At 44.0% G+C, this 15,331-nt stretch overlaps 1 protein-coding gene across 2 annotated transcripts in view; it reads left to right on the top strand.

The window, feature by feature from the left end:
* The first annotated feature begins 884 nt into the window (after positions 1–884).
* Positions 885–15,331, top strand: part of LOC306787037 (cytosolic phospholipase A2 gamma-like) — a 46,308-nt gene continuing 31,861 nt past the window's right edge. Inside the window, exons 1-2 of one of the 2 annotated variants that reach the window (XM_079282036.1) lie at positions 885–1,158; positions 10,783–10,893. In XM_079282036.1, coding sequence (XP_079138162.1) covers positions 1,045–1,158; positions 10,783–10,893 — 225 coding nt within the window. In that variant the 5' untranslated portion in view covers positions 885–1,044. The remainder of the gene's footprint in view (positions 1,159–10,782; positions 10,894–15,331) is intronic. The other variant, XM_079282037.1, reaches the window with a different exon arrangement.

Genomic DNA, 15,331 nt, shown 5'->3' with positions numbered 1-15,331 from the left:
CTTTAAACAAATCAGGTTCTTGTTAACAGCAGTATTCCCTTTACACAGCAGCAGTTATAATTGTCACGGGAGTTCACAGGTAGGACCCAAACGCAAGACCACAGGAGACAGAAGTGAATATTAACAGGTTTTATTTAGACTGTGCGTGCAGGTGTGGATCCCGTGGTCCGACACCCGAGCGGCAGATCGACGGTGTGAGTCCCGTGGCTCGACACCGGAGGGCTGGCAGCTTGACGGCGAGTGTAGTCCGTTTACCACAAGGCGGGTAGAGCGGCGGAGTGTATCCACAAACACAAGGAGGGCAGAGGATGCCACGGGGTTTCAGCGGGTGAAAGACGGTACGACCTGACAACCCCAGACTGCAGGACCAGAGCTTATATAGTGACAGGAGACTCATTAGTGGGCCCTGAGTCTGGTGTGTCAGGCTGCAGGAGGTGATCGGCTGGAGTGTCCTCAGCTGTGCACAATCAAGGGTGCGGCCATGGGAGGTGTCTGGAGGCAGAGGACAAACAGAGCACATGGCACACCACAACAAACAGGGGAATGACAGGACACATGAGGAGAGGAGATCAGGGGAAACACACACCGGGTCAGACAGGGATCCTGGATCCTGACAATAATACAGTTATAATGATTCTGATAATAGATATTCAGCCGGTGTTCACAACTATCTTCATGTGTGTAATAAATGTAATTTGAAATATACACCTTGAAAACTGCAAAAACTATCCCCCCCCCCCCCCACACCCTGTAGAGATAGAGTCCTTGTTTTCTAGCCTCGCCAACTTGACATCTGGAAGGTATTGAGAAATCCTTCCATCAAAAGCCAACACATGGTACGAATCAACAATGTTGTGTGTGCGTAACAGAGAGAGAGAGAGAGAGAGTTGAGGTCTATCGGATTGCTTGTTTGATTTGTTTCTGGATTTACTCTGGCCCATTCGTGTCTCTGTACTCCTTTGTCTGCTAATATATGACTGGATCCTGAGCAAACATCGATTGAGGAAGAAGCTTAACACTGACGGTTATTTCCACCACCCAAACATGCAGACTGGAAATACAAGTTTTTCAGTCGCAGTGATTTGCTTCTGGCTTTGTATTGCAGTAGCCCGAGCAAAAGCAATGGACAACATGGAGGGGAATACAGCCACTTCTGAGGTGAGGGATACATGTCAAAGGATTTAGGTTGTATGATGTATATAATCAACTGTCTATCACATGTTATATACCAGGAAATTGCACCATATATCAGATTCCCCTACCCTGATAGCGTGTGTGTAGTTTATGTAGTTTTTGTCCATGGGTACTACAGGGGTATACTGACAAAAAGTAATCATTTGGCTGGTATTTGGATATACACATCTTGACTTTTATGGCAACAATAAGTGGCATTTGTTGTCAGTGCAACATATTAAAAAGTGCATTTGCATGTAAATTCAATGTGAGAAAAAAAAAAAACTTAAGCTGACACTATTATATGTCAGTATTTTGTAGCAGCACAATGATCCATTAAAGCAGGGATTCCCAAAGTGGGGTGCGCGCACCCCTGGGGGTGCGCGAGCTGCCTCTAGGGGGTGCGCGAGAGGAAAAGTGTAATGGCGGTCCGATGGTGTAATAATATTAAATATAAAAAAAAATGTAATTTTAATTTAAAAACTGTCAGGTGGGACATCTGAAGCTATCAGTCGTAAAAGAGGAGAGGGACAGAGAGAGAGAGAGGAATCGGAGGCGAGGGGAACGGAGAGGTGCGTTGGGGCGAGACCGGGAGAAGAAATCGAGCCAGAGTCAGAGGAAGATGAGACGGAGGAGACCGAAAAGGAGGAAGGAATAGCACAGACAAATCGGGAGCACATCGGCCCATCGCGGAGTCAAGGTGAAAAAAGAGGAAACGAGAGTGAGCATCAGACTGGGAAAAAAAGAGGAAATATGATGAAAAGTATCTGTGTCTGGGCTTCACTTAGATTGGCAACGCAGATTCCCCAAAGCCACAGTGCGTGGTGTGCAGTGAGGTTCTGGCTAACAGTCTGAAGCTCTTATTTACGTCGCCACCTGAACACCAAGCATGCCAGTGCAAGTCAAAAGCCCCTTACATTGTTTATATCGAAATTGGAGGAGTTACAAAACAGCCAAAAACAACTGCAGTCTCATTCATGTGTTGGGTCTATAAATGACGCACTACGGGCTTCATATCTGGTTACAGAATAGCGAGAAAGGGGCTACCGCACACAATCACCGAAGACGTGAGCTTGCCAGCTGCCAGAGAGATGGTGGAATGTATGATTGGGGAGAAAGAAGCAAAAAAGTTGGACATGATCCCGGTGTCCAACAACACTGTGTCGCGCCGCATCGATGCTTTGTCCGAAGACATCCTGGCTACATTAGTCGGTCATTAATTGTAAATTAAATGTGATAATCTGCCTCTGAGCCTGTGCGTGTGTGCTCACATCCGTATTGCTCTTTAAAAGTGACGCCTTGTGTCACTGAAAGTTATTGAAACTTTGTTGCAGTGTTTCAGGGCGTTTTCACACCTTCAGTTCGTTTGCTTTGTTGCAGTTGCTCCTTTGTTCGGTTTGTGTTCACACTGCAACATTTAACAGCGGACTAAATCTTGTAAACAAATGCCACGCGCGAGCAAACTGTTCTCTCATTGGTCCGATTCTTATGCGGCTATGAAGGCTTAAAAGGCTCTGTTGCTTCTTTTTTTTTTTTTTTTATTAAGGGAGGGGGGGGGGGGGGGTGCGCGAACCCGGTCGGGATGTAGAAGGGGGTGCGCGGCCTAAAAAGTTTGGGAACCGCTGCATTAAAGTATTGTCCCATGATAGTGTAAAATATTTCAATGTTTGAGGCAGATTCAGCTCTGGGTTGAGATGCATTTCGTTTTGGTCTCTTCAAGAAATACATACATTATTTAAATATTTTACACTTTTTCATATATAGGGCCCGAGCACCGACGTAGTCGGAGCGGAGGACCTATTGTTATTCTAGTGTTTATTATTATTAGGGCCCGAGCACCGATGAAGTCGGGCAAAGGCCCTATTGTAATTAAAATAATTATTATTATTATTCCGTTGCCTCTAAAATCGCATTTTTCAGGGCTTTATCAAACTCAAAAACTCCCCAAATTTGGCAGGCGTATCAGGACTGCGTTACAATTTGAGGTTTTATGGGTCGCATGTTCATGTATGACAAATTGGCTCACTAGCGCCCCCTACAGTTTCACAGGCCACGGCTATCACCCAACATGTCCGATTAACGTGAAATTTGACACACATATTCAGCTCCATCTGCTCTACAATCAACACGCTATAACTTTGAAGCTCCGCCCATCAAAATCATGAGTTTTCATGCAACAACCTTGGCGTGGCATCCATTTTGTGCAATTCTTCATGAAAATTTAAGTTGTTTAAGTTGTCAAATCTGCCCAAAATTTCTCATGCAGGATGCTAGTTCAGGCCTGAAAAGATTCCAATGCCTCAATTTTGACAGAGTCATAGCGCTTTGTTTGTCATGAAAAAGCAAGCAGATTTTTCTGTGACTTGGGATACTCAAAGTCATGGAAATTGTACTTTGTCGTAGGTGATTAATTAAAGATCTCATGAGGATTTTTGGCTTGGTCGTTATAAATTGTCTCGATAGCGCCCCCTGCAGATTTTCCACAAAGCAGCCCAAGCACCACGTTTAACCTACGTGTATTAAATTTGGTCTGTACATGTATCATATGGAGACTTTAAAAATTGTCCCTTGGGACCATGCTCTAAAATCAACCAAAAGTTGGCCATTTAGATTTTTGCGTGAATTTTCCCTTGATTTCTAGTCGCTATACTTTAATGAACTCCTCCTAGGGACTTTATCAGAGCCACTTCAAATATGGACAGTACAATCCAATGACCTTTGTGATTAAAAGTTATCAAAAGTTTTACGTTTCATGAAATGGCGTAGCCGTGGCGTATCGGTCCTTTTATGCAACTCCCATTAAGCTGTTTTCAGGTTTTGTATTTTAACAAACCCCTCCAACAGAGTTTATGTGATCAACATCAAATTTGGACAGGACGATTTAAAGACATTTATGATGAAGATTTTCCAAAATGCTGCGTTTTCATTGAAAGACCTTGGCATGGCGTGTGCCCACTTCTCTCCCAATTTGTGCCATTCGCTATGAAAGAGGGAGTTGTTTTAACTCCAAGGTACATTGTCCAATCTCCAGGGATCAGCAACCTGCGGCTCGTGAGGCACATGCGGCTCCCTCAGGTCCCCAACTGGCACACCGGATCCGGACCGAGGAACTAAAAACCGATAGATAATTCAGAATTATACATATTGGGCACAGAGTTTAAATTTTAACCGGCGCCTCTTATTCAGCCGTTACGGCACTTGTTCGGCGGTGCAGGAAACACACCGACCAATGCATTGCAAATCACATCACGTGATGCAGCTCAGCCAATCAAATATGGGTATTCTGACACGTTTCCTGATTAGAGCGAGGTTTAGACGCACGTGACACACAGGGCTGAGACGAGGAAATAGAAAGAAGAGCAGGAGAATTGCGCTAATCGAAGAAGAGATCTCGCATGATGTTCTCCAAAAAGAGAAACGTGTTCAGAGAGAATATAATTTATAAGCAAGAATGAACAGAATCTTATCTGTTAATTATTCCCACAGGCAGTTCAATCCTCTACCCCTGTCAAGTGCTTCTCCCTGCAGGTAGAATCATGATTTTCAGACCCCCGCCCTCTGGATAAATGGATGAATCCAAAAAAAGAAAAGTCACGGAGGAAAATAGAGTTTAACTCTGCGTGGACGTATTCATTTGCTTTCACTGGCAACGATGCTGGCTTACCTGTATGCTTCCAGAATGTTGTAAATAGTTTGAGTTGCATGTTTACTGTGAAGAGCATGAAACAGGAAGTGCTTTTACTGTGAAGAGCGAGAAGAAGCATGGTACTTGTGTTATTGATGCTAACAATGATGATGATAAGTAGAAAAACCCTATATGTCGGGTGCAAGAGTGCGCTCCGTTTACTCTAACAGTTGTAATACTGCAGTTTGAGAAGTAAACGTGTTCCGTTCAAACCAGACGTGTCTTGGTCGTCAATAGAAGCTCCACTTCACAACACAGAACAAACACACAGCATGTGCTGAAAAGTGTCACGCTGGAGATGAGCAAAAAAAGAGCGATTTCTCAGCTGCTGCAGCAAACTCTCCTCTTCATAAGAGTTTGATATTGTTATATCAGGTACAATTTCAAAAAAATGTGAAGAATTGTCTTTATTATTGTTCCATATTTTCATGAATACAACAAACTATAGTTTCTGTATATATAATATAACTATACATATAACACTTTATAACAGGCATGGGCAAACTACGGCCCGCGGGCCGGATACGGCCCGTTGGGCCTTTTAATCCGGCCTGTCAGATATTGTTACAAAATTGCCCAAACTATAATAAAGACTAGGGCTGGGCAGAATACCGGTTTTTTATTTCCGGTATGATATGAATTCTTCACACACCATTATACCGGTGCATAGCCGAAACAACTGCTAAATGTATTCATTGTTAACGGCAGCGCTAGTTGTCTTATATGTATTGAGAGGCAACTCTAGTCATGGTCATAACTTTATAACACAACAATTACCAACCCACCACTAACGCTCTTTAACAGAGAAAAACACCACAGCACACAACAGTCTGTGACACATAAACAATTTGTAACACTAATAATTGTACATTTATAAAATTTCACCGCCGAACTGCATGCTGGGCACAGCTCGCGAGCGAGCCTGCTCGCTAGCACAACAGTCTGCTAACAACTGGGAGAGGCTCCGTCGCTCCAGTAACATTACATTAAAGAACAGAACAGAGCGATGCAGGATGAACAAAGACAGACCGGAGATGCACCGATAGAGTTTGACACATATGCAACGCTGATTACCGTAATATGCGTGGTATTTGTTATAAATGTACGTTGGTGCAAAGAGGGTGATAAGAAGCTGTACAGGGAGGGGCTTAGGACCCAGGGGAATGTAGGCGAAGGAAACGGGAAGAGACGGAAGACACGCCACACAAACAGCTGTTCACCGCTGGTCACCATCCTGCAGACCAGTGATTCTCACTGGTGTTTCCTGACGCCAGTGAGATGTACCCACACCGTGACACAGGGGGGAGAGACAAGGAAAGACTTTACACAGCAGAGCTCTGATCATGTTACATGTGACAGTTAAATATTTGTATGATCCCTTCAAAGACTCAAACTGCTAAAAAGACCACAGTCATTAACCTGTACACTAAAAACTCTGTGTCAAAAATGACTGCTTATTAAGTAAGTGCATGATAAAATATGCATTTATGCAATAAAAAAATACCGTGTAAGATCCCAGTTAACTGATGAACACCTCAGATCTGTTCTGAGAATTGCCACAACCAAACTGACAACAAACGTTGACGCACTGGTTAAAAATGGTGACCAACAACACTGTTCCCACTGAAATTAAATGCAAGTTACTTTTTAGGTCATGGCTTTTACTTGTAATTTATATTAGTTTACACAAACACTCCATTCATCTGCTACTGGCCCGGCCCATCTGTCAAATTTTAAAACTCAATGTGGCCCCCGAGCCAAAAAGTTTGCCCACCCCTGCTTTATAAGCTGTGATATCAAATAGCTTTTGCGGCTCCAGACTAATTTTATTTGGTGGTAAATAGAGCAAAATGGCTCTAAGGTTGCCGACCCCTGTACTAGCCAATTCATTTGATCAACCTCACATTTTGTTAGGAAAGCCTTAAGACATTGATGATATTTCATCATGAATTTTGTGAGTTTTCGTTGAAAGATGTTGCCATGGCAATGCATTATTCACCATGAAATGGAAGCAGAACTTTCTGTAGCCTAGGATGATCAAATAGTCATGGTACTTTGCACATGTGTCAAAGGTGATAAACAGCTATTTCATCTGGGTTTTTGCCTGTGCCATAAAAAAATTGCCTCGACAGCGCCCCCTACAAATATTCCAAAGAGCAGCCCCAGCAGTACATTTCACCTACATGTATGAAATTCTGTAGGCATATGTATCACATAATGACTTTTAAAAAGTCTCTTGACACTATGCTCTAAACCAGGGGTATTCAACTAAAATTCCAAAAGGTCCAGATTGAGAAAATCTCCTCGGGCAAAGGTACGAAACATTACAATAATATCTAACTTGCGCTATTTAGTGCCATATATATTAGTGCTGGGCAAGTTAATGTGTTATCGCGTTAACGCATTTTAAAATTATTTTTATTTTGAAAGTCCGTTGCTCACTGGCAGCCGTGGAGGAAGTCTTCAGACTACGTCGATGCAGCGTGTGAGAGACGTATAGATAAACAAAAGCAAGACAAGCTAACAAATGCTACAGAGAAGTGGAGTGGAGCCGGTTAGTATTGGTCTGAGGAACGTTCTTAGGATCGCAACGAATAACGGCACGTATGAGCCTCAAGAATGAGCTAAGAAAGTTAGCGGAAAGATTAACGTGAGACAACATCTGTTTTCTTCAGATGAACATCCAGTTTTCAGAATAAGATGCCAACAAAGTATGAATTATATTCACATCAAGTATAAAACATGCTACCTGCATCTCGTGAGTTAAAGGGAAAATACACCTAAATTGTGCGTAAAGTGTCTTTATTCTTTGATCGCTGTGTAACCATCATCACCTCTGAGTTACAGCATTATATTGATGAACAGTAGAGCTGCATTCACATGCTCTGACTGTCGTGAAGACACAAGACAGATATTTAGCTGAAACATGCTGAAACATGTTATTCTTGTTGCACAGCAGTGGAACTTTCACACACTGAGCACAGATAGTGAAGAGATAGAACTGCTACTGTGTAAAGGGAATACTGCTGTTAAAAATAACCTTATTTGTTTTAATAAGTGTTTGCAAACCAAATGTTATTGCCCTTTTGTTCATATAGCAGTACTTTCAAAATAAAAGTGCACAATACACTACTTTTTAATTCATTATTGAACTTTGCCATAACAATGCGATTAATCGCAATTAATCGCAAAAAATTCAAGCGTTTAATCGCGATTAAAAATTTTCATCATTGCCCAGCACAAATATATGAATATATATATATATATATATATATATATATGTAAATTATATTCAAGAAGTCTAGTAGTAGTAACGTCTCTGTGTAGTCAACAACTGTCAAATCAAATAAAGAAAGTACACATCAATTATATTTTAACAACTATTATTCTCAGTTTTCAAATTTAACTGGATGGATTATAAATAATACATAGAAATACATAAATAAATGTTCTTCTCATTTCAAGTACAATAAGGCCTGGATTAAAGAATAAGCTTTTGAAAAATGTGCATCTTAAGATAAAGTAATTCATTTTAGAAAAATGTATTTCACTGAATTGTCCTGCAGCTTTAAATTCACTTAATTCAGTGTGAAGTGATGTCAATCAAAAAAGCCACAATATTATATTTTTTTCATCTAACAAGATAAATCAGTGAGCATGGACTTTATGTGTACTTGTTTCAGCTATATTCTCTCTGGTAACATCATTGTTGGACAGTGAATTCATGTGTTAGGATTCTGATCATATTGGGCTCTTAGGTTTATTCTTAGGTCTTCATGTCAGATGTGAGTGGGTACGTTTGTTCAAAAGAGTTGTGCTTTGTCTCGTAGCGTCGCTTCATTTGCCGCTTTTATCAATAGTTAGTTTCTGAACATATGAGACATGCTGGTTTTAACTGCCTGTGGGAAGAATTAACATATAAGAGTCTGTTCATTCTTGCTTATAAATTCTGTTCTCTCTGAACAAGTTTCTCTTTTTGGAGAACATCATGTGAGATAACTTCTTGGATCAACGTAATAGTCCTGCTCTGCTATATATATTTCCTCGTCTCTCCCCCGTGTGTAGATCTCACTCGAGTCAGGAAACTTGTCAGAATACCCATATTTGATTGGCTGAGCTGCATCACCTGATGTGATTTACAAATCATTGGTCGGTGTGTTTCCTGCTACGCTGAACAAGTACGTAACGGCTGAATAAGCTGCGCCAGTTAAAGTATAAACTAGCTTTCTAATATGTAGATTTCCAAATTATCTATCGGTTTGAGATCCTGGGTCCAGATGCAACTGCGGCTGGGTCCGGATCTGGACCGCGGCCCGCCAGTTGGGGACCCCTGCTCTAAAGCATACTGTAAGTCTGCAATTTGTGTGAATTTTCCATTCATTTTTGACCATTTCTAGGCACTATACTTTGACGAACTCCTAGGGAAATAATCAAATCAACTTCAAATTTAGTCAGAACAATCTAAAGACCTTTGTGATGAAAAGTTACTCAAAGCTTGCCGTTTCATGAAAAGCCGTTGCCGTGGTGACGCATTCTTCGCCATGAAAAACAAATGTGTTTTGAGGGGCTAAAAATACTCAAAACATAACCAAACTTGTCACACACATTTAAAATCCTGAATGTAGTTATCTAATGTGATTTTAATGCTTCAGATTGGCAAGTCGGCTCGATAGCGCCCCCTACAATATTTCGACGATGCAGTCCTCACAGTATATTTCACCTAGATGTATAAAATTTGGTAAGCAGATGTATAAGATGGAGACTTAAAAAAAAGGTCTGAGGGGTCCATGCAAAAAAACCCAACCGGAAGTGAACCATTTTGGAATTTTGTGTGAATACCTTGTGTTTTCTTTCCATTTCCAGGTGCTGTACCTTAGCGAACTCCTCCTAGGGAATTAATCAGATCAACTTAGGTCTTTAGATTGTTCTGACCAAATTCTTTGTGATTAAAACTTACTAAAAGCTTGAGGTTTCATTGAACAACATGGACTTGGTGTGGCGGCCATTTTACATGGTTCGCCATTAAGCTGTTGTAACTCAACTGTACTTTGTCAAAACTGTCCCAAACTTGACATGCTTGTTGACTGTCATGGCTTTAGGACTTCTGCATGCCAATATTAACTCATAGTCATAGCGCCACCTACTGGCAACCACAGACGTAAGCAGGATTCTATAATTACAGCGGCCCAAACACTGAACTTATTGAAAGGGTTTGTGGGCACACCATGACAAAAAGACTTGTCTTCCAGAGCTTCTTCATGACAATCAGGTTAAACGTTACAATGAATGCGTCACACTACAGTCTAAAGTTACAGAAGAACTTAAAATGAAAACAGTGTTAAATTAAAGTGTTCAAGTAACAGCAAATGGCACGACTGTTTAGTTAACTTTCATGTAAGTCCAAATACAATCAGCAGGACACTGCAGGGAGTTGAACCCCATCCCAGTAAACTGACAGTCTGTTATGTTACAAACACTGAAGCGCATTCACACACATTCATTTTCTTAATGATCTTTAACGGCTTACATTTATGATTGTATCGGAGGTACACTCAAAACATTTGAGGCTTAAGACCTGGCAACATGATCTTGCTACACTGCTGGTCTATGCAGGAAATATCTCACTCGTGCACGCAGAGTGTGACGGTCACAGAAATGCACGGCCAGAGTCCTGCTAGTACCCTCGACGTGTGTGAAGTTACGAGGGCCCGGTCAATGCTGCTCGCAGCTTGAATTATTATTGATTCACTGTTAAGTATTTCATTATATTTCAATATCTGTACTTTGTGGTCTGATTGTATTTGATGTTATTAAGATTAATTGTTTTATCTTGATTTTTGCAAGTGAAGTTTTGAAAAGTGCCTTAGTATTCATGAGTATTATTTTTTATTTTGTCTAATTCAGCTGACTTTGATCATTTCCAGAAACCCATTCGTAGGTCCAGATCTCTGTGTACTGGTGAACAGGAGTATGTTCACAAGAGGAAACAAGTAGTTCTGGAGTCAATTATTAGCCTGGGAATCAACTGTACTGCAGTAAGAAAGACTATTTATTTTAGTCTCTTTCCCTTTCTCTTTCCTGTGTTTCCTTCATCAAAGAAAAAAGTTATTTTTCTTTGGGAATGTGTCATGTTTGCACAGATGTTCTCCTGCGCATGTTTATAATGTGATGACCGTTATTTTTACAACAGCAATATCTTTTTCCTGCATGACTCTGAGCACCGTAGACACTTATGACAGAGTAGTCTAGTAGTCTAGTACATCCTCAAGTCATGCGATTTAGCTTTTTGACAGTACTAAATATTCTCTGTACTGCTAAATCTGTGTTGTTAGGTAACAGGTACTGCGGCGAGTGATCTAGAAGGATATTATAAGTGGTAAGATATGTAACATTCTTATACCCCTGTTCTAGAGGGTGCTGCAGGAATGATGTATTTTTGTAGCCTCGGAAGTCAGCATTGTACTAGTTCCCTTGAGAAAACAATAGATTTTTCCATTCGATTTTGGATTATTCCGAAAAATAGGCTCTGTGGCAGACAAAAGTGTATGAATCTTACACGTTTTGTTCAGCAAGATAATCATTGCAAATTAAAACCACTTTTTTAATTTTTGAAGCGTGAATGCAATCAGTAGAAGTAAAATCCTAACTTTTGGCTATAAATAAACTACCCCACTGTCGCATATATATACACATTGAGGCTCTAAAGACTGACTAGTCAGCATGATGACATTTTGGACTCATTTACCACTTATTAGCAGACGCTTTTTTAATCCACATAAAAAATTCTAAATTCACAACAGGTGTAGGGGGAGAGTTGGTAGGAAATGTAACGTGGGATAAAAGTACATTTTGACGACAGTAACGTGCCGATTTTCTGAGCACATATGAGTGATATATGCTTAACTACGTCACCACGTACAGCAGACAGCGCTTACCAGAAACACAAAAAAATCATGTGGATTCGTCATACTGTCACGATGTTTTACCCGGAAAGCCGTTTTGGATGACAAAAAGTAAAGTAACTCAAGAGGCTTATTCCAGAGCCTGATCCTGGCTCTGACCTTTCCTTGTCATACGCAAGCAGACAGTTGCTGTGGGGTGGACCATGACCAATGGTTTCTGGACCATGAGAGTCGACCCAGCTGACCAATGCAAGCTGGCCCTCTCCTTCTGTAACTGGCAGTACCTGCAGTACACCTGGAACCACTGTCCATTTGGGTAATGTCCATCAAACTCACCATCAAAGTTTGCACGCAGAAAATGTATCTTCATGGATGACATCCTCATGAGAGGTTGAACCTTTGAGGGACACCTGACCTGGATCAGTCACATGCTCAACCAGCTATGTTCTGCCATCATTGCTCCTTGGCACAACATCGTCCATCCCTCCTCACCCAGAAGTTCCAGCCACACATCATCTGCACCGAATCCACTTTGAGGCCATAGCCAAGAAAGACGCTTTTCCAGATGGTCAGTGTCCCGATGCTATACCCACAGCCGCACTGCGGCCAGTTCACTGCTGGACAGTTGCCCGCCTCCGGGGTGCCCTCAAGGAGAGAAATATCCCATTCCACCAGATTGACAATAAAGCCAGGCTTTTCCAACTCTTCACAGCTTCCAATTTCACTTCTCATACCGGCGGTTCGCGTCCGTGTTCTCTATTTACCCTTCTCATGGCCTGCAGATTACCTCACGAGGCAGCCCACTCCAGGGGCACAGCCAATGAATCCAGACCTCAATCAGGTCCAGGTTGTATCTCCCTTTGTGCCTCCTCGCTCTGTGTCTGTTTTGTCTCACGTTTTATCCTCTTTCATTACATCCCTATGTCAACAGAACTAAAAAGAGAGTGATAAGGACTTCTGACTGGGGTTGTCACGATACCAAAATGATGACTTGGATACGATACCTGCCATAAGTATCACGACACCGATACTTACAATACGATACCAGAATTCGATACAATACTGTAGGGGACGACCGAATTCACGGGGCCCCTTTAAGGAAAGGGGCGTAACCCTGGTGACAGAGGGGGTTAAAGGGTGACAGGAAGTGAATGTGTTGGATGTTTTGTATGGATGGAAATAAACGGCCACAAGGTGCAGCCAAAGGGAATACTCAACTCCTTGTTTGTTTCCACACACCTACATTGGTGACCCTGACACTCTTGGACGTTTCCAGAAGAAAGAATGACGACGCACGCAGTTTAGCTGAAACTGCTGGAGTTTTGGGAGACTCAAGCGGCGGTGTGGTTCGCTCAAACTGAGGCACAGTTTGCCCTCAGAGACATTACAGCGGACGCGACAAGATATTATTATGTCGTGGCGGCTCTCGGCAGTTCGACAGCAGGCAGAGTGGTGAGCATTCTGGAAAATCCGCCAGAGAGGGATAAGTACAATACCCTGAAAGACCGGCTGTTGAACATTTTCGGGCTTTCGGACTCTGAGCGGGCTCGCCGGTTGCTTGCTCTGAATGGCCTCGGCGACAGCAAGCCGTCGGAGCTAATGGACAAAATGTTAGCGCTGCTAGGTAAACACGAGCCGGAGTTTCTGTTTACGGAACTTTTTCTGCAGCAGCTCCCGCTGCAGGTGCGGGCCGCTTTGGCCAACACCAGGATTACCGATTGTCGTGAGTTGGCCGAGGAGGCCGATAAGTTTTTTCTGGCGGGCCAACAAAGCTACACGGCTGCGTTGAGGCCGGCCCAAGCCACGGCGTGGCCGGGGGAAGACAACGATCGTCGCCGCAGCAGCAGCAGCAGCGAGCCAACGGCGGGGAGCTACCGGTCTGTGCTATTACCATGCAAGGTTTGGGCCACGGGCTACAAAGTGCCATTCACCATGCAGTTTCGGCAGGACGGGAAATGCCAGGGCCGGCACTCAGTGACTGCCATGGGCGTCGGTTGGGAAGGCAGGCTGCTGTTCATCAGGGACAACGTTTCCGGGCTACGCTTTCTCTGTGACACGGGGGCGCAGAGGAGCGTTGTGCCTGCATCGCGGGTGGACATGCTGACGAACGGGCAGGGCACCCCGCTGGAAGCCGCGAATAGTACCCCCATACGGACTTTTGGGACACGGTGCCTGGAGCTGTGTTTTATGGGGCAGCGTTTCAGCTGGGACTTTGTGACTGCCAAAATTGCCATTCCCCTGCTCGGCGCGGATTTCCTATGCGCTTATGGGCTATTGGTGGACGTCAAGGGCCGCCGCCTGATAAATGCTGTGACTTTTTGCTCTTACCCATGTACACTAAGTGGAGCAGGCTCTACCAGGTTGACTAACATGCTTGCAGCGGCTGATGAGTTTCTGCGTCTGCTGGCCGAGTTCCCAGACCTCTCGCAGCCCACCTTCTCCTCCTCCACGGTCAAGCATGGGGTGGAGCATCACATCTCTACCACCGGCCCACCGGTACATGCCCGGGTCCGGCGCCTAGATCTGGCAAAGCTCACCATCGCCAAGATAGAGTTTGAAAACATGGAGCGCCTGGGCATCATTCGCCGCTCCGACAGTCCATGGGCTTCACCCCTGCACATGGCCCCGAAGCCTGGGGGCGGGTGGCGCCCGTGTGGAGATTATCGCCGGCTCAACGAGGCAACAATCCCGGACCGCTATCCGGTTCCACATATCCAAGTCTTTTCTACCCACTTGTCGGAGAGCGTGGTGTTTTCGAAAGTGGACCTGGTACGAGGTTACCATCAAGTGCCCGTTCACCCGCTGGACATTCCCAAGACTGCGCTGATCACTCCGTTCGGCCTGTTTGAGTTCTTGAGGATGCCGTTTGGCCTAAAAAATGCAGCGCAGACGTTCCAGCGTCTAATGGACACGGTGCTGAGGGACCTGCCTTTCCTGTTCGTCTACCTGGATGACATCCTGGTGGCCAGTTCGTCAAGAGCGGAGCACAGGTCTCACCTCCGGACTCTATTCGAGCGACTCAGCCAGCACGGGTTGATCATCAACCTGGCTAAGTGCCAGTTTGGGTTGACCACCATTGACTTTCTGGGTCACCGCATCACAAAGGACGGGGCGCTCTCCCTCCCGGCAAAGGTGGAGGCAGTGACTAACTTTACACGCCCACTCACGGTGAGGGCCCTGCAGGAGTTTTTAGGCATGGTGAACTTTTACCATCGCTTTATTCCCCGAGCAGCGCAAGTGATGCGGTCCCTGTATGAAGCCCTGAAAGGCAAGGCCATCAAACAGCTGGTGGATTGGACTGAAGAGAGGGAACTTGCGTTTGTTGATGCGAAAACAGCTCTGGCAAACGCAACAATGCTGGCACACCCGTCACCTAAGGCTCCGATTGCCATCACCACGGACGCTTCGGACTACGCGGTGGGCGCGGTGCACGAGCAGTGGGTGAAAGGGCCGTGGCAACCGTTGGCCTTCTTCAGTCGACAGTTGCGGCCTAATGAGCGGAAATACAGCACGTTCGATCGGGAGCTCCTCGGCCTCTTTCTGGCCATTCGGCATTTCCGGTTCCTGCTGG

Source organism: Melanostigma gelatinosum (assembly GCF_949748355.1).
Source record: "Melanostigma gelatinosum genome assembly, chromosome: 13".
Classification (NCBI taxonomy): Eukaryota; Metazoa; Chordata; class Actinopteri; order Perciformes; family Zoarcidae; genus Melanostigma; species Melanostigma gelatinosum.
This window is presented reverse-complemented; position numbering and strand designations above follow the sequence as displayed.